Genomic DNA, 17,980 nt, shown 5'->3' with positions numbered 1-17,980 from the left:
GCCAAGATCATACAAGACAAGGACATGAACCAAAAGAAATTTTATTATGTAGATCCCCACATTTTTTGTTTGCTTTTTGAATCTGCCAATTGCTGGTATCGAAGACATAAGACCGACCATTTTTTCCGTTCTTCCGTTTGGTTAATCGTCAATGAAATTTGTTGGCCACAACCTTAATTCGCTAAGGACGCGTGGGAGGCTATCCACAGTCGCCTTAAGTACATATGTCTCATAGCAAAAGAGCATTTTCAACCCGTCACAAAGAAAAAAACTCCACTCCATAACCCGTTTAGTCCTTGGTCTTCTGGGTACCGCGGAGCAGACCAGTTCTCCGGGCAGCAATAAGACCGGCTTTTTGACCCTGGGCGGCGTAGCGGGAGATGGTCGAGGCCTTACCGATGTGCTGGTGGTTACCACCACCGTGAGGCTGTAGAAATTTTGTCAGAATTTGATGTAATAAAATAGGATGGAGGAAATTCTTACGTGATCCACGGGGTTCATGGCAACACCACGAGTCTTGGGCCACGAGTTGCGCTTGACAGCGAACTTGTGCTTGGCACGAGAAGCCTCTGTAGGGAAATATTAGCACTGAACTGATTCCTTTTGGACAAAACCGCAGTCCCCCCCTGAAAAAAAGGAGTCCACTCGGATCACATACTCAGCAAAGGCTTGTCGGTACGGCCACCACCGGCAACGATACCGACCATACCGCGGGAGGTGTTCTTGATGACCTTCTTGGCACCACTGGGAAGCTTGACACGGGTCTTGCCCTCGTCGGGGTTGTGGCCGATGACGGTAACGTAGTTTCCGGAGGTACGGCCCAGAGCACCACGGTCGCCAGACTTCTCCTCGACGTTGGTAACGACGGTACCCTCAGGAACGGAGGCGAGGGGGAGGACGTTGCCGACGGTCAGAGCAGCGTTCTTTCCGGCGTAGATGAACTGGCCGGTGTACATGCCCTCGTTGGCGATGAAGGTCTCCGTGATCTGCTTGAACTTGTAGGGGTGACGGAACTGGACCTTGGCGAGAGGAGCACCACGGCCGGGGTCGTGGATGATCTCCTTCACAACGCCACGAGTGTATCCATGACGCTCGGCGTAGTCGAGGGTACGGAACTGGGCAGGGGCCTTGTTGAGACGGGTGTTGGCCGCTGAACGGGAGATGTCACCGGTCAGTAATTTGTTTCTTCTCTCTGATTTTGAAATCTCGCAGGAAACGATAATAATGCTTCCTGGAATTTCGATCACGAAGAATTGCGGTCGCACTCACTGAAAATGGATCCACGACCCTTCCTCTGGTTGCGGATCACACGACCCATGGCGACTTTCTGTAATGAAGAACCTGGACGTTAGTATTCAAGGAAAGACCGCCTGCGACCCAGTGGTGGGAGTTATCAAAAGCTCGTACCTCAAAATCGGAAGAATGGGCTTGTCGGGTTGGTGTTGAGAATTCGTCGGCGAAAGGCTGTGTGGGCTTTAGGGCGAAATCGCTAATCTAACCGAGTTGGCGCTAGCGCCCCTTTGGGATGGAGTCCCGCGCTTGTGCATTTTCTTTTTTGGCGCGCCGCGGCTAACGTAATCGTGCCCTCGCGTTTGTCTGCCTGATTGATGCCTGCAGTCTGCACTTAAACTTCTCTCGTCCCTTGAGGCCTTTTGACTCTGACCCTTTCTCCACCCTCGCCGGCAGAACCACCACGTTCGAGCCTTAGGAGTTAGACTTAGGGTTCCCTGCGAATCCCGGTTTTCTCCATCGTCTCTCCGAATTTCCATCCAAGCCTATGAACAAACCTTAGTTTCTTGTGCATCTGTCATCCAAGCTCCCTCGATGACACGGACATTTGATAGTTGAGAGGTCAGCTCAGGTTGGCAGTAACGTGATCTCAAACACTCCCGCGGTGACTCCCTAGACTAAACAATTGATTCTAGATTGCTGCCGATGAGACAAGTCCTATGGCCCTTCCAGACTGGTCATATCCCCGCAAGACCATCCCGTCTTCGCCAACGCCTAGAAGGGTTCTGGAAGGTACCTATTAGGGCTTCGCTTTGTCGCAGAGCAAGCATACAACGTCGTTGACCGACTCGATGCACTTTGTCATCCTGTCTTTGGGCCGATGTCAATCAGAACCAGAACCAAAACCAGAAAACCACGATGCACGCTTTGCATGCGGCGCGCTGTCTGTCTTTCAACGCATCCATTCGCGTCGCGCGGTTGCCGTGTTCCCTCACTCCGTAGGACCGTCTAAGCACTATCTACCAGCGGGCGAGATCATATCTCACAATTTACCTTAGTTCCATTCTTCGTTTATTGCGCGTTCACTCAATGCATGGAATCAACTCTATCCATTTATCTCTCTTCATCACTGTGTCAGTTCAACTATATCAGGAATTCCAATTCCCACCTTTGCAGAAATCCCTCAGACCGTGCTCCAAAGGTCTAAATGTAGAAAAATCTCCAAAACCCAAGGACAAAGAATGTCATGTAGTGAACGGGTGCTGATCATAGCTTGATATGGGGCTGCAATGGACGATGCCAGACAAGCCACGCGCGTAAAGCCGCGCTCCCACCCAGGAAGCAGTAGCGCAACAGAACTTCTTGCGGCGCGCACTTGCCCACCTTTTACCCTTGCCGCAACACCCTCTTCACGCAACCAACCCATACATGTCCAACATGTCTCTTTCCGACTCGGAGCTCTCGTCGCTTTCATCGGCGCCTCCGTCAGATGAAGAATCTGGCGCCATGAACGTCGATGAGCCTGTGGGCATCACGAAGTACTTCAAGAAGGAGTCCGAATCTCCGCCGCCGAAACGGGCACCGTCACCACCCCATGAATACGTTCTGGCCGATAATCCCGATATTGCAGTAAGTGAGCACGTTGGCTGGACTTGTTTCAGCTTCCAATCCTCTATTTGACGCGTTTTACCCGTTGTGACGCCCGATCGCTAACCAGTCGCAACTCTCCAGTTCATCGTCATGTTCCGCGCGCGTTTCCACGAGGCCTTCCCACGATCCACGCCACACTTTGGCCCACAAGATATTGAACGAGGGGTCAGCGAGACGCCGCCAGGAGATCACATCGAGAGGCTATTATGTGCTTTTTTGGGTCTGGTGTTGAACCGAAAGAAAGACGTGGAGTATGACCTCCCACCTCGGGCCTCGAGAACGTGCCTTACAGAGGACGAACAGCTGGGGAATTATTGCCCAGAAGCTTCGCATCAATTCTCTCTACAGTTTATACAGAGACCTAACTAATACATACTTGCGAACACAGTCGAAACCACTACCAACGACCTCTGGAGGAAGCGATTCAGACCCATGCCCCCCAGTGGCCTAAGGCTTGGCAGGGAAGGAACCCGCTCCACGGGGGGCGCACTTTCGCGGCGATGACACCAGAAGAACGCGTACGTGATGTGGCTCGGCAATTGGCCTCACCAGAACTTATGTGCTAACATCCACATCCTAGCTGCAACTACTGAAATCCCTCATCCTCTGGTCCTTGTCTTCGTCCGAGGCCATTCAGGCCAAGATTAAGGAATCCTACAAACAAGCGCGTCACGAAGACGACCTGAACCAACCCCTATCCGTTCAGCCCTGGGGTCGCGACGGCCTGAAACGTCGATACTGGCTCATCGAAGGGCTTGACGACACCCATTTCCGATTGTATCGCGAGAGCAACCCAGCCTTGAAGCATGTGACGTGGTGGAGCGTGGCGGGCAGTATCCCGGAATTAAAGGCCATTGCGGATAAACTCGACGAGGAGAGGAGCGTGAACTCGAAGAAACTCAGTGAGAAGATTAACAACTCTATTCCCCGGTTTGAGGGTGCGGAAGAGGTGAGATCCCCTTGGCTTTTCATCCGTCATCTTTGCTTACGAAATTTTAGAAACGCAAACGCCGTGATTATCGTATTGCACGGAAGGCAGCATTCACGCGACCGGAGCCCGGATTCTCCTTATATGAAGGCCGCACTCGGGGAAAGAAGTTGAAATACACCTACTCCGATGACGAGGACATCTTTTCTGATGGCCTTCCATCGACTCGACGCTCTACACGTAATACTTCGGGCGTTTCTACACCCCCGGAGCCAGCCGGCCCCCGGTATACGGCGAGTGGGAGGCAGATTCGGTCTCGCGCGGGGGGGCTGTATGGAGAGACGCTGCTGAGCGGCTCAGCTGCCGATGAGGAGGGCGCAGGCAGACCCCAGAGGACTCGTTCGACCCGAGGAAATGGACAACCGGGGTACGATGTGGACGAGGACATGGGCGATGCATCCGAAGCAGCGAATTCTAGCGGAAATGAATGGCAGGGCGGCGAGGAAGAGGAGGAGAACGAATTTGAAGGTGACGACGAAGAGGAAGTGAGCGGAGATGAGTCGGTCGTGGATGGAGAGGCCCCCAGCTTGGTGGTGCAGCTCAGATACACTAAAGGCAAAGCGTCTAGTCCCAGTGGTCCTGACGGCGATGCTCAACCACTAGAGGCAACGACTCAGCCGCCGGCTCAAGCGCAAACTGGCTCTAATGGGCTAGATACCCACAAGGACTCGGCAGCAGCAGATGCTGAGCAGTCGGCTGTGGCACCCGGCGCGAATCCTGACCAGAAAACCGAACTACAGAACACCGGGGATGAGCAGCTGAAGGAAACCCCAAAGCTTCCCCAGCCTACGACCGGCACAGACCTGCCAACTCACCCGCCCGTCACCCTCGCTAAATCAGGCGAGGCTGCTTGAGTCTAGTTGACTACGACTGACCCGAGTATCTTCTATCCTTATTAGAGTTCTTTGCGGGGAGCGTCTTTTATTCTTTCCATTCATGTTCATGTAATTGAGGGTCAAACGGGGAGTCTTAGGCGTTATTGTCACCGGGAAAACTTTGTTAGGTGGGCATTGAAAAGTGCGCCTGCTCATCAGTCAGTGAGCTGAGCTTGTAGCGCTCTTATGTCACGAAGCGGTTGCTACATGAAAATGGGGGTGTTCTGTCCATGTTGTTAGCTAGAAGATCTAGTAGACATGCTTGATGTCGAGTCTCAAGACAATGGGTCAGTCATGAAACACTCAGTCATGCGACATGTACGAGTGTTATGTATACTCCGTACTGTATTTACTATCATTGATACTACCAAGTCCGCCCAAACAACTTGATCTTTTATAATAAGTTGACAGACAATATCGACCTACAGAGCGGCCGCACAGACAGCGCAAAAAGACAACCAGATAAAAGACGATAGTGAAGCGCTTAGGCAACGCCTTATGACCATAACTCCGAGATGCAAACCCTGAATACAATCTAACATAAACCATGACCTCCAGCAGTCAAGGTGGTCGTAGTCGTAGTCTGTCTAATCCGACCCGGCATTCGCGAATTGCGCCGTGTAGAACTGTAAGAACTCCGCGAGTGTCAGCTCCGGTATCACTACCTACACAAATATCACCGGAGGAAACCTCCCCGGAGAAGCGAGACGGTCTTTGCAGGAGGAAGCTAGAAGGCTAGAAAGCAAGAAAACTTACGTCTTCCGTCCGCGCCGCGAACTGAGGATCCTTTGCCGACGGGAGTGACAGAGACAGGGGCGGAAGCTTCCAGTTGTTCGTCTCATACCACCAGCGACGGATTCGGCTGCCCAGGGTCTGGCCGCTGAGGGAGGCATTGCGGTTCCAGAACCGCCAGCCGGAGAGCGCGAGGGTCCAGACCGTGCCTTGGATCAGAGGGAGGAGGACCTTGTAGGTGGGAGCAGGGATTGTTAGTTTTGAAACGCGAGACTTAATGATTTGTACGTAGGTGGCTTTCGAACGGGACAACAGATGGGGAGGAAGGTACCTGGTCGCGAACCGTGATCCATGCTACTCGGCCCCAGGTATCGGCGTCGCGGATGCTGGCGAGGTAGCTCTGTTCGAAGCGGAGATCGGGCAACGGGGGGAGGTTGTGACGACGGGAAACAGGCTGGATGGAGCGACGCGGGTCGACAATGTCTGATGGGATGCTGTCTGGCTCAGACGGGGTCTCTTCAACTTCATCCACGGGCTCCTTTTCCGAGGCGGCGGTCGGAGGGTTGATGTCGTGGGACGGGGAAGGGTTCGGGTTGATAGAGACGGACTCGAGGGTCTCGGGGAGACTTAAAGGGTTGACCATGGTGAAAGTGAAGTCAAGAAGGGGGAGGTGTTTGTCGTGAAGAGCGAGAATGAGAGCTTAGCCATATGATGTAGATCGGGTCGGGGAGAACGTCGTGCTCCGTAGGTCCCTAAAGGCGGTCATGGCGAATCATTCTGCCCCCTCCTCTTTTTCCCTTCTCCCCCCACTTCTCCTGCTTCTTCCCCTCCTTCTCTTCTTCAATCTCACTCTCACTCCTCTCCCTCTCTTCCATCTTCCTTTTCTCCCTTTTTCCTCCCATCCATCGCTTTTTAAGCACTCAATCTCATTCATCATGGCTGCTCCTCAAGGATACCCCTTCCTCTGTCTGGAGAACCCCCTCCTTGGTATGTAAATCCTAGCCTATGTGGAATATTGAGTTCCTTCAACTAACGTATGAGCTTTATGATACAGATATCCAGGCTGTTGGGTATGATAAGCCCGTCTAGAAAAACATATAACCTCAAGAGTCAGGAATTGATCTTCCTCTTATAGTGATGCCGCCCTCCTGCAGAAGTATGGCCTGAAGGACAACGATGCCATCCTGGCCGAAGAGCAGCACATGGGTCTTTACGAGGAATTGCTCCAGAACCATGACGCCAAGCTGATTGCCGGTGGTGCTGCTCAGAACACCGCCCGTGGTGCCCAGGTAAATTATGAGCTCGTCTTCCCTCAGGCCCATTGGTGTTAACTTTGTTTGCAGTACATTCTTCCCGAGAACTCGACTGTCTACATTGGCTGTGTCGGCAAAGACAAGTATGGCGATATCCTCAAGGAGACCTGCACCAAGGCTGGTGTCCACACCGAGTACCGTGTCGATGATGTCCAGCCCACTGGCAAGTGCGGTGTCATCATTACCGGCCACAACCGTAGCATGTGCACCCACCTTGCTGCCGCCAACGAATACAAGATTGAGCATCTTCAGCAGCCTCACATCTGGTCTCTCGTCGAGAAGGCCCAGGTCTACTACGTCGGCGGTTACCACCTGACCGTGTGTGTTCCTGCCATCCAGGCTCTTGGTGAAGAGGCCGCGGCCAAGAACAAGATCTTCATGCTGTCTCTCTCGGCTCCCTTCATTCCCCAGTTCTTCAAGGACCAGCTCGACACCGTCCTTCCCTACACCGACTACACTTTCTGTAACGAGACCGAGGCTCGTGCTTACGCTGAGAGCCACTCGTGGGGTACCGATGATGTGGTTGAGATTGCCAAGAAGCTGGCTCAGCTGCCTAAGAAGAACACCAACCGCCCCAGAACGGCCATTGTGACCCAGGGCACTCTTCCCACCGTCACTGCTACTGCCAAGGCCAACGGTGAGGTCGAGGTCCAGGAATTCAGCGTGCACGAGATTGCCAAGGAAAGCATCAACGACACCAACGGTGCCGGGTAAGTAACCGTGTTGATGTCTGTCATGTTTTAGGTCTTTAGCTGACGTTCGTGTTTAGTGACGCTTTTGCCGGTGGTTTCTCTGCTGGTGTTGTCCAGGGCAAGTCTCTTGCCGAGAGCGTGGACATGGGCCAGTGGCTCGCCCGTCTGAGCATCCAGGAGCTGGGTCCTTCGTAAGTCCACCTTCATTGGCCTATGCTGATACAATGACCACTGACTTTCATGTTTAGCTTCCCCTTCCCCAAGCAGACCTACACCCCTCGCTCATAAATCACCCCACCCCCCATTCTTAGAAGCCTCACCACCCACCCCGTGAGGTCATAGAAACCCGCAGCAGCAATCACCTTTTTTCTTCTGTGTTTTCTTTATGTCCAAAAATTCAACCTATACCCGGTCCTCGACTTAACGTCCTAGACTAAACTTTCCCTTAACATTTTCATGTGACGATGCGGCTCCCAATCGGCTTCATGATATATGATATAGACAGGAGCAGCAAGCAGAGAGATGACGTTCTCAACAACGAAATGACGATCAGGCTTTTCGGTTCTCTATAAATATTATAACTTGAATACAATTGATCTTCGAGCATTTATTGGATTATGCTTCGAGGGGACTATTCATTTGAGGACATTTTTTGTCTAGGAATTGGTTCTTTTCATTGCGACTTCGTTCGTAGTGCTATCATGCGATGTGCAAAGTAAGTAATAGATAAAATATTTCCAAGTCATCATAATCACCCTGGATGAATCCGACAACCAGCGAAAGATAATAGAAAGAAAAGATAAAAGGGAAAAAAACAACGAACAATAAGAATGAATCAAAGTTCCTCAGATGAGTACTGTAAGAGAAACTATTGAACCTGTCCAATGCAAGAGGCCCTTCAGACAAGACCAGCAAGGGGGTGGGGGGAGGTAATTTTGCTCATTTTGTACGGAGTAGCTCAGTGCAGTGGGAAAAGTAAGGGAATAAATAAACAAAAGGAGAAATGATAACTGGAGAAACGAAGAAAGAAGATAGTAATAAAAAAAAAAACCATGTTGAACGTGTTCTTCTCTTCTTGACGTCATGAATCAATCAGAACTATAGGTATGTAAGTGTCTTCATCGAACAGGGATCAAGAATCCCTGGCCCCTTCCTCCTTCCTTCTTCCTTCTGCTCGCCATGAAAAATGATAGAAAGAATAAGCGATCTCTGCTCGAATCTGATCCTCTGGTTCGTTTTTTTCAACCCCCCAAAACTGTATTGTAAGTTGCTAAGCTTAGCAAGCTGTCTGGTTGGCCGTCTGCTGATTTCCCACCATACAAACAAAGCCCATCATTGTGATAAAGGAATGTAGAACTAGCTGTGCTGCTGGAAGTCAGGAAGGACGGAAAAGACAATATTAACTCAAGAGGATGTCTGTCGGTGCCAGTCTCCACGGGATTGTCAAGATTGATGATGACGAGCACTCAATTTCTCTTCCATTCCTTATCCTGCTTCGCGGATCGGATGACCAAGTCCACAATTCGCACTTCCTGTCGTTGCTGCATGTACCGCGTCAAGGGCTCTTTCTAGGAGATCTTATTTCTCCCCCTGTTCTTTCTTGCCGTGTTCCCTATGTCCGGTCTCCTTGTTCACGTTCCCAATGAGGGAAAGAGTGAGAGAAGACCGGATTTGGGTAATCAGATCACCCCCCTTGTCCGCATGGGGGAGTCTGGCCGATGGCGCCGTACTGGGTGGATGGTTTGCGATTGCCGCTGAATCCGGAGCTGGGGTAGCCGGGAACCGACGAAAAGCTACTGGCGAGGAATGCATCATTGGCCCACGAGGCGTTGGCTAGGCCACTCGAAATCGGCTGACTGGGCACACCGAGGGAGGCAGGCGAATGCACCGCTTCCAGCTGGGCTCTTTCCCAGTTGAGGCCCGAGAGACGGTGGTGCGATATGGGATTGGCTGCACCCATCCATGGGGACATGGTGCCAGGCCCGCTTAGGGGGTTCTGCAAGGGGCTTTGGTTTAGGAGACTCTGGCGGAATAGAAGCTCGTTGGCAATCGCCTCCTGAGACGGCTGGCGATGATGACCGGGGGCACCGACGCTTCCCGGCATCATATGAGCCGGTCGTTGTCCGAGTCCCGGTGGCGTACGAGGAGACGAAGCCTCGGCGAGGTCAGGCGAAAGGGCGGTGTTCCAAATGCTGGGGATTCCGGGAAGCGCGGGTCTTGAGGTGTAGGACTGAGACGACGGATCTCTGACGAGAGCGGCAGCAGCTGGCATCGGTGGGCCAAGTCCAGGAGGGGCAATGGGAGTCTGGCGTGGAGGGAAGTTGTCTTCGCGGAAGATCGAGTCCGTGCTAGGGTCGAACATACGGCTCGAGCGCTGTTGCTGACTGGCATTCTGAGAGAAGGCCAGGGGCTCTGGCAAGGTCGGGCCGTTCTCATACGTGTCTGACTCTACCAATCGTTCTACCCCCTCAACTATGCGGTGCATACTCGCGGACATCGACGCAGACGCCGATTGAGAGCCGCCAAATGTGCTCCGGGCATCTGTGGCATGTTGGGGATCTTGCGCCACTTGTTGAATGTCTTCCCGTCCGATGCTCGCGGAAGGAAGCGTGTGCTGATGGCCTGCAGGACTCGCAAGAAACTGAGAAGGCAGATCCTCTTCTTTGTAGATGAAGGTCTTCTTGTCTTCATCATCGATCAGGGCCACGGGGATTTTCTGAGTTAAAAGAGGATTAGCAACCACAGTCATGAGAGCGAGGATAGGTATGAGGTGTGCATACATTGCTGACAACCAGGTCTAGACCATCAATCACAAACTCACGAATCCGATATAGCATTTCCATGTTGGGATGGCTTCTTTCAACCCCTAGGTCGTTCATTCGAGGTTTCTGCTGACCGTTCATATCAAAGTATCTGCGCGACGTAGCCTCCACGCTGAGGGGTGCAAAACACAGCGTTTCTTCATCCTCCTCCAAGAGGTAGTCGATCTCTGGAAGATGAACCACGTCAAAAGTCGACGCAAGGAGAGTCAGGGTGTTGGCATAAATCTTCCAAAATTCTGTTATCTGCACGGCAAGAGGGGTGTCTTTTTCCTCCTTGTGCGCCACTAGTAGATTGCTGACGGTAAGAAGCCAAGAGCTGTAGTTCCGAAGGGCGGGCAGAACACGACGCGCAACGACGGTGACTTTATCGGGACCGGTCCTCGTTTCCTTGTTGGTAGGATCCTCGACGGCAAACCGTTCCACTTCGGCCAGAAGGATCTGGAGCAACGTGAAGAAGGTTTTCACGTTTGTTCGCTGAAGGAAGAGGCGCGCATTTGATACGGACTCTTCTGAATCTTGAGATCAATGACGGGTCTGATAAGTGCCCAAGTCAGGAGACTTACCATTTGAGCGTTTCCTAGAAAAGTCTTCCGCGGCGATGTTGATCAGACAGAACTTCTGCAAAGTACCCTCAAGTGAGCGTTCTTTGAGGTCGACAGCGAGCTGGTTGAGCACCTCACTTTCTAGCTCGTCGTGCTCCGGAAAATCGGTGCCCTTGTAGCATTGGGCGTGCAGGTACACGAACCAAGGGGCCAATGCTCGGCCAGGAATGCCAGCATCTTCCGGACGAATCAACTCCCGCTTGGTCCATGCAGACTTGACCTTCCGAAATTCGATCTCCAGGTTGCTCCGAGCCGATGGGTGGGGCTCCTGCGCCGCCAGGGCCCTGTAAAGATGGTAAGTGGCCCTCAAGTGGTTGCCATCGGCGAGAGCAATAACGGCCAGTTGATTGTGCGACATGCCCGAAGCCGGGTAAATAATCATAGCTAAGTCATAGTAGCCAATGGCAGGTCCCCAGTTCCGGTCCTTGCTAACCAATTCAGTTTCGCGGTAGCGCGACAGGTCGCCGAGATGGATGAGGGCTCCATGGCATGATAAGAGTACACGTCTTCGAAGGTCTCCGGACGCTTGGGGCGTCGATTTCCCCACGGGGGGATCTGCTGGAAACACACCCAAACTCAATAAAGACCCTGGTACGGACGGGGATGGTTATCGCTCACTGTCAAAATTGAACTTCCGCGCAACTTTTTCAAGCTCGGGAATGCAGCCGAAATGCGACGACAATTGCTGGATATAGCCCCGATAAAACCGCTGGCTGGATTTGATGAACTCGAGATAATGTTTCTCGAGTTTCCGTCTCTCGACCGGTTTCTTCTTCTTCACAGTTTCGTCGCGGAACTAGATAGGCGCCAATGGATTGATTAGACGGGTGACGGTAGGAAAACCAGGAATCCGGGGAGTCGTGGCACTCACGCGAGAGAGAAGTTTACGGAATCGAGTGTTGATCTTGAGATGCATGTCCCAGAGATGGGACTCAACATCGACGGAGCGAGCAGCCTCGAAATCCTGGAGGATGGCATTTTGGCAGGCGGACCGGAATCTGCGACAACGGAAAGAGGGGAAACGGTCAGATCAAGAACTCGGGGCATGCGAATCAATCGGCGGCTGAAGCGCAACATGAGAAGCAAACTGACTCTGAAAGATAATGCGAGATTCCGGTAAACGTGGGTTCTTTTTCGGCAAGGCTCTTCAGAAGCTCCCTTTCGGCATCGAGCGCAATCCTGCATCATGGGATTTAGGAGCAAGTCCACATCGCGGAGAATGCAAGGGGAACAAGGTACTGACTGCCACGTATTCTGGAACGCGGACGCCATGCTCAGGAGACGACGAGACCAAGCCGTATCACTCCACCGTTGACCTCGCCCGTCAGATGGTTATGGCTGGCTGGAAGTCTGCGGGCGACCAAAGTAGTGAACGATCCATCAGTAGTATATACAGAGCGAGTGAGCAGACGACGAGCGGATCCGGAAGGAAAGGTGAGAGGATTCGCCAATGACGGAGGATAGAGGGAGAGGCGAGCACAGGATGGACACGGACACGCGAGGACGAACAGGCGAGGGGTTGCGGCCGCCGCTCGTTGCGAGAGAAAAGGGCATATCACGGGGAAAAAAAGAAAAAGGCGTCGGGACGCTGTGGCTGACTTGTGGCTGGTGAGGATCCCGTGTATTGCGGTATTGCGCTGACCGGACGGTATTGTATCTTACACCTATTCGTCTTGCACCATCCTTTCTATGTATATCTACTATCTACTCCTTGTCAATTGGGAGTCCCTTCCAACGAACTCATACTCCTTCCTTGTTACCTCCAATCTCACTAGAAAGGATTCCAATATCGGGGAGATTCACATTCATCTGACATCCCTTCTCTTCCTTCCCTACCACCCAGTATATATCTTCATCTGGATCATTAACCGACCACGATTCCAACCGACTATCCAGAATAAAACTCCCAAATGTCCAAACGCTCGCGCAGCATGTCCAGAAGCCCATTGGCCGGACCATCCCTAGACACCAGAACAAGGTCTACATCCCCAGCATCATCCACCACCTCCCTTGGCCGCAGCAAAATCCACCTCGGGGACCCAACCAACTCGGCCTCCGCCGTGATGCATTGCTCCTTGCCACCTCACCGGGGGGCATTGTCATTCTCATCGTATGAAGAGTACGAGGTCCATTACATGCAAACCCACGTCAACCGGTGTTCAGAGTGCGGGAAGAACTTCCCCACGGGCCACTTCCTGAGTCTGCATATTGAAGAGAATCATGATCCACTGGTTGCGACGAGACGAGAACGAGGAGATAAGACAGTAAGTACAGCAGTGAACTCAGCTCCCTTTGGCTTTGACTGGGTGGACTGGGCTAATTGAAGGATGAGCAGTACGGATGTTTCATCGAAGACTGCGAAAAGAAATGCTCCACGCCCCAGAAACGACGGATGCACCTAATAGACAAGCACATGTTTCCCAAGGTAACCAGCCCCTTCACTCCATCTAGAATAGGCAGCCAACGACTGATGTTGACGATCGACAGACGTACAACTTCTACATCGTGAACGATGGCATCGACAAGCAGACTTCGCTACTGCGTCCAACGAACCATCCTCGGCATCGCATGCCGAATGCCCCGACCTCGCCCCAAGCGGGTCGGCTGAGGTATAGAAAGACTTCTGTATCTGATTCGGATCCTTCGGAACCGACGTCCGCGGAGAACGCAGCGCCTCGGGAGAAAGGGGATACGGATATATCGCAATTGGAACAGTCCATGTCTGCCCTGCGATTTGTCCCGAAAAGCGTTGCTCAGAGGAAGAGCTAGAATCGACCTATGGTTTAAGGGGAAGGGGTGGATACGGAAGTGAAGTGTTAGATTAGATGATGTGATGATTTACTGTAAATATAGCTCTAATACTCATGATTAGCGACTGGGTATCATGCGAGGATCAAGAAGATATAGGTAAAACATGTAATTGCATTGTACTTTAAATACTCAACCAATACCACCACCTTTAGCGATGGGTTTATGACCCAATGGAGGTCACCTCGGAGCCAGCAGAGCAGGAATAAGTGAGAAGCAAGAGAAAAATCGGATCGACATCAATTCCAGACGCGTGAAAACTCATGATAGAAAATTGGCCAATGGTGCAGGTATTAAGTAAGAGAAAAGCCCGGTTTTCTGTCCCATCCCGTCATAACATGTCCCACAAGTGGCAACGCAGAAAGAGAAAAAAAGATAAGATAACATATATAGAGCCACAATAAGAAAGACAGAAAGAAAAAAAAAAAAAAGAATAAAAAACCATAAAGCTGAGCCGCTCCTCCGTCATAAAAAACTTGCACACTAATTTATACAGGGGGAAAAACAACAAGAATGGGCGCATGGGTATATAGCAATATCATCTAGTTTGGGGAAGATTCGCTTGAACCACAAGCCTGAAACGCGAACCGCCCGAGTCCTTCGATTTTGATCCGTGAAATGATATTGATATCGAGCAAAAACATGCCAAGCGGTCCTTTCAACAAAAGGACAAGCAAATACTAAACCATCCGATGAAAACCCAGTTACAGCCTTGTGATTCAACAAGCTGATGGTAGAACCACAGTATCTCAAGAAACAAAGCTTGAGACATCAGATGATATCCTTACATCTGCGTCTCTAGCAGACCGGCATAGGCATCTAGGCTCGACCCAACCAAGTCGACTATAGCCCAGCTTGTATTCCCTTTAAAAGTTCTTGCCCATACACGAACGATGGCAACACTAAGTTGCTTTGCCTTGTAGGGACTGGCCATGAAATCGACATCAGGCGGGCCCGGCGGGTCCACAGCCATGTCGGTTTCATCCATCATACTTTTGATCCACAAAAGTAATTTTCTCTCATGCTCCGATAGCCTCTGTTCGGATTGAGTCATCGGGATGGACAGAAGCCAACGACTCAGAAGGAACGCGCATTCTAGACTGCAAAGAGAGTGTTGGATACTCCAGAAAAAGGAGTGAGTCCTTGCGACGAAGTCAATTCCAAGTCGCACCGGGATCGAAAGTGCGTGGGCGGAATGTAACAAAGCCATGATCAGACGAGGGCTTCTTGCGATTGGAGGAGATTCACTCAGAGCCCGTGCGATCTGGATCGGGTCTTGAGTGATGAGGCGGCGACACGGCCCTAAATCGACGTGTAGTCTAATATAAGCGAGGCCAAGAAGTGCCGTGGATGTGAAGGCAATCGGGCCTGCCGGATTTTGAGGGTCAATGCTGGACTCCGGGGTGCGCTTCCACAAGGCCTTCCACGCACTCAAGGAGCTGTCCAGCGCGGATAAATCCTCCTGCCTGAGGCTTGTGCTTTGCATGGTTGGTGCCGAAAGACAAAGCTGCCGAGCAAAGAAGATTTGCTGTATGAGAGCGTGGATGAGAATATAGTTTCCAAGCGGTGAGATCGGTGCCGAGGAGTTGGGTATGCTGGATTTGAGGAATAGCTTGGTAAAGGCTTCCGGGAAGGAGACCTCTGATCCATGGCGGCTGCGAATGACCCGTCGCCATTGAGACGGGTTGCTGGCTTTCCAGACGTCATGGGAACACGGCATGTTCAGTTTGAGCTCCGCATTCAAGACCAAGGGAGGAATGTTGTACATGATAGAGTGAAGATTAAAGAAACAGTAAACAATGAGCTTCGTTCGTCTGTTCCCCTCTCTCCGTACCCACTCTTCCCAGTTGTTCGGATCAGGGCTGGGGGGCGGCTCAGACAGTCCATGCTCCCTTACGAGTCTCGCAAGAGTGCTCTGCAGCGAAAGTATCTCTCGCAGAAGCTCTGGGTGTCTTTCCCAAGAAGCAAAGACCGTGAGCAGCAGAAATGTTCGAATTACTTCCATGTGGGCCTCAGAATCCTGGGGGGCATAACCCGAAGGATCAATCTGATGTGCGATATGATGCTGCTGGAAAGGACTACTAGCATGATTAGATGTGGTGGATGATCCACGAGAGTCATGATAACCGGACGAGGGCGATAGAAAATTCCAGGTCGGGTATTGCACTTGCTTGCTATCCCGTCTGTGAAGGCGCTCGAGGAGGATGGCCTTGGCGGCATGGAAGAGATCGATCCCTCGATTGTTCTCAAAGCGATAATGAGACCCAGCAGCGGCTAAGGCCAGGGTGAGTTCGGGGGAGCACTTTGCCACCGAGAGCGTTGGGACGTGGATAAAAGGGAGATGCTCGTTTAGTCCATTGATGTAACCAGCAAAGAAGCGAGACAAGGCGTGCCTCGACGGCGGAACGAAATTTTTGGGGAGAATGTAAGCGAACTCCTCAAGCTTGGTGATGAACATTTGGCGGTCTGCATTTGTAACATCCCAGGCCGGTCGAGGCCCGTCATCGGCGAATCCGAGGCGCTCGTCAACATCATGAGGCTCCGGTTGTAGGGACGGTAGCCGAGAACCAAAGTTGGAAAAGGAAGGGGGTTCGTCGGCAGCGCCTCGTGGATCACTCATGATATCGGGCCCGAGCCTTGCATTGTCGCGGACGGTTGGTTTCGAATCCATCGGCAGGTTCGTCAACATGGGGTCTTCGACCGTTGAAAATACGCCGGAGTCCCAATCGGAAGAAAGACCGACGCTTTCCAGGAACACCGAAAAGTCTTGCACGGGATCCCCTAGATCCGTGAGATCCAGGATGGAAGGCTCAACGCCATAATTATCGGTGATCGCTCGTTCGGGCACACTGGGCAGCGGCTGCGGGCCTACGTTCTGGGAGGACTTCCGCATGGACTCCAGGCTTTCCTGCTGCCCCTCCAGGGCCACATGGCTAGCGGCATGGGACAGCAGATTCAGGTCGTATCCCCAGGAAGGGTTAAAGTGAGTTGTCTCCACGATTGGGGGTGGTTGGACCTGCACGTCCGGCGGAGGGGGCGCTACCGGCTGCGGCTGGACCGGGACGGCGTCCGCCAGCTCTAGCATGCGCGATTCGTGGTGGGCGGGCGGGATTATGGTCGAAGGGGTTTGAGGCACATCCGGATGGCCATGACTGCGATGTTCTCGATTGGCTGCCGCCTCTGCGGGATGAACTAGTCGCTCATGTCGTACGAGCAGATCGCTGCAGAGGAACCCCCCGATGTTAGTGCGGGCTGGTCAGATTACGGTGCGTAGGACCACTTACCTCCTGGCGAAAGATTTGGAGCAGATGTCACATGAAAACGGTTTCTCCTTGGTGTCTGCCGTCCACCGTTAGTACCGTTTGCCCCCGGAGAAGAGGGGGAAGACTTTGGGGAGAAAGGGGGGGCAGGTAGGGGGAGAGCGCAGGCTCAGACGGGCGACCTGGCCGACCTCAGGGTTACTCAACGGGTGCGGAGATGTCGTTGGAGATGTTCCAAGCGGGCGAAAGATCTGCTGCAGTATTCACAAGACAGCGACTTTCGATGAGCGGGAGTGGCTTTTTTCCTCACTTTTCCCGGGGCAGCTCTCTCGTCCTCCATCGCGAATTGGTATGGAATCGGAGCATGTCCTGGGCGGAATGGGAGAGCAGACGAGCGGGGAAAGAAAAACTGTGGGGTTTTTCGACGCAGACCAAATGAGGGGGTTTTTTTTTGGTCAGCCTGAGGTTGCGAGGGGTGGTCACGTGGCATTCCGCTCTTCTTTCTCTTCTTTCCTCTTCCTTTCGCTGTGAGTCTTCCCTCGTCCCTCGCTCCCTCTCTCTCTCACTCCTGTGCGGAGTTCCCTCTCCTCATCGCATGTGGCGGAGAGGGGTTCTTGGAGTTTACATCATTCCTGGACATTCATTATAAATATATTCCTCCATTTGTATATTTGTATACACCTATATCTATCCTGGTACTCGTCTATAAATACGTCTTTCTTGGATGTTCTTTCTCCCTCTTTTTCTCGACATACCTGGTCCTTGAACACTACAAACAATACTATCAAAACAACAAGCACAGGGGAAGCGTCAACAATGAATCGCCTGGAGGGTTGTAACTTACGGGTTTGTCTACACCAAGGAGCAGATTTCAACTCTAATCGTATTTCCCTGACTGACTCGCCGGACGAGTCAAGAGATGTCGTAGAATCCCCTCCGGCCCCTGCTCCTTTGTTCCCCTATTCCCATCGAAGACTCACTGGGATAGGGTAAACATCCAGCAAAGAA

General features: G+C 52.2%; 7 protein-coding genes across 7 annotated transcripts; 3 read left to right on the top strand and 4 right to left on the bottom strand.

Moving 5' to 3' along the window:
- Positions 1–289: 289 nt before the first annotated feature.
- Positions 290–1,318, bottom strand: RPL2 (60S ribosomal protein uL2; the record flags this gene model as incomplete). Its single annotated transcript, XM_046094013.1, has 4 exons — positions 290–427; positions 484–569; positions 659–1,150; positions 1,270–1,318. The coding sequence occupies 4 exons, from the start codon at positions 1,316–1,318 to the stop codon at positions 290–292; spliced, it is 765 nt and encodes a 254-aa protein (XP_045949992.1).
- A 1,349-nt stretch (positions 1,319–2,667) lies between these two features.
- On the top strand, positions 2,668–4,722 carry LDX57_012275 (uncharacterized protein; the record flags this gene model as incomplete). The annotated part of the gene is made up of 5 exons (XM_046094012.1): positions 2,668–2,859; positions 2,962–3,131; positions 3,269–3,398; positions 3,461–3,829; positions 3,880–4,722. The coding sequence occupies 5 exons, from the start codon at positions 2,668–2,670 to the stop codon at positions 4,720–4,722; spliced, it is 1,704 nt and encodes a 567-aa protein (XP_045949991.1).
- Positions 4,723–5,330: 608 nt separating this feature from the next.
- Positions 5,331–6,118, bottom strand: LDX57_012274 (DUF1770 domain-containing protein; the record flags this gene model as incomplete). The annotated part of the gene is made up of 3 exons (XM_046094011.1): positions 5,331–5,369; positions 5,500–5,706; positions 5,807–6,118. The coding sequence occupies 3 exons, from the start codon at positions 6,116–6,118 to the stop codon at positions 5,331–5,333; spliced, it is 558 nt and encodes a 185-aa protein (XP_045949990.1).
- A 171-nt stretch (positions 6,119–6,289) lies between these two features.
- Positions 6,290–8,130, top strand: ADO1 (adenosine kinase). Its single transcript, XM_046094010.1, has 6 exons — positions 6,290–6,462; positions 6,530–6,545; positions 6,611–6,764; positions 6,819–7,498; positions 7,558–7,671; positions 7,729–8,130. Exons 1-6 carry the CDS (start codon positions 6,411–6,413, stop codon positions 7,766–7,768), a joined length of 1,056 nt encoding a protein of 351 aa, XP_045949989.1. The 5' UTR covers positions 6,290–6,410; the 3' UTR covers positions 7,769–8,130.
- A 1,034-nt stretch (positions 8,131–9,164) lies between these two features.
- LDX57_012272 (uncharacterized protein) lies at positions 9,165–12,176 on the bottom strand (the record flags this gene model as incomplete). Its single annotated transcript, XM_046094009.1, has 7 exons — positions 9,165–10,196; positions 10,261–10,811; positions 10,866–11,462; positions 11,523–11,700; positions 11,776–11,902; positions 11,997–12,083; positions 12,148–12,176. 7 exons carry the CDS (start codon positions 12,174–12,176, stop codon positions 9,165–9,167), a joined length of 2,601 nt encoding a protein of 866 aa, XP_045949988.1.
- An 863-nt stretch (positions 12,177–13,039) lies between these two features.
- On the top strand, positions 13,040–13,673 carry LDX57_012271 (uncharacterized protein; the record flags this gene model as incomplete). The annotated part of the gene is made up of 3 exons (XM_046094008.1): positions 13,040–13,168; positions 13,240–13,329; positions 13,392–13,673. 3 exons carry the CDS (start codon positions 13,040–13,042, stop codon positions 13,671–13,673), a joined length of 501 nt encoding a protein of 166 aa, XP_045949987.1.
- Positions 13,674–14,496: 823 nt separating this feature from the next.
- On the bottom strand, positions 14,497–17,372 carry LDX57_012270 (FTFMHR domain-containing protein; the record flags this gene model as incomplete). Its single annotated transcript, XM_046094007.1, has 3 exons — positions 17,180–17,372; positions 16,997–17,051; positions 14,497–16,933 (listed from the first exon to the last, which is right to left on the bottom strand). Exons 1-3 carry the CDS (start codon positions 17,310–17,312, stop codon positions 14,497–14,499), a joined length of 2,625 nt encoding a protein of 874 aa, XP_045949986.1. The 5' UTR covers positions 17,313–17,372.
- Positions 17,373–17,980: the final 608 nt, after the last annotated feature.

Source organism: Aspergillus melleus, assembly GCF_016097325.1.
Source record: "Aspergillus melleus strain CBS 546.65 chromosome Unknown contig8, whole genome shotgun sequence".
NCBI classification, from domain to species: Eukaryota; Fungi; Ascomycota; class Eurotiomycetes; order Eurotiales; family Aspergillaceae; genus Aspergillus; species Aspergillus melleus.
The sequence above is the reverse complement of the archived record's forward strand: the minus strand, read 5'-3'. Positions and strand labels throughout refer to the sequence as shown.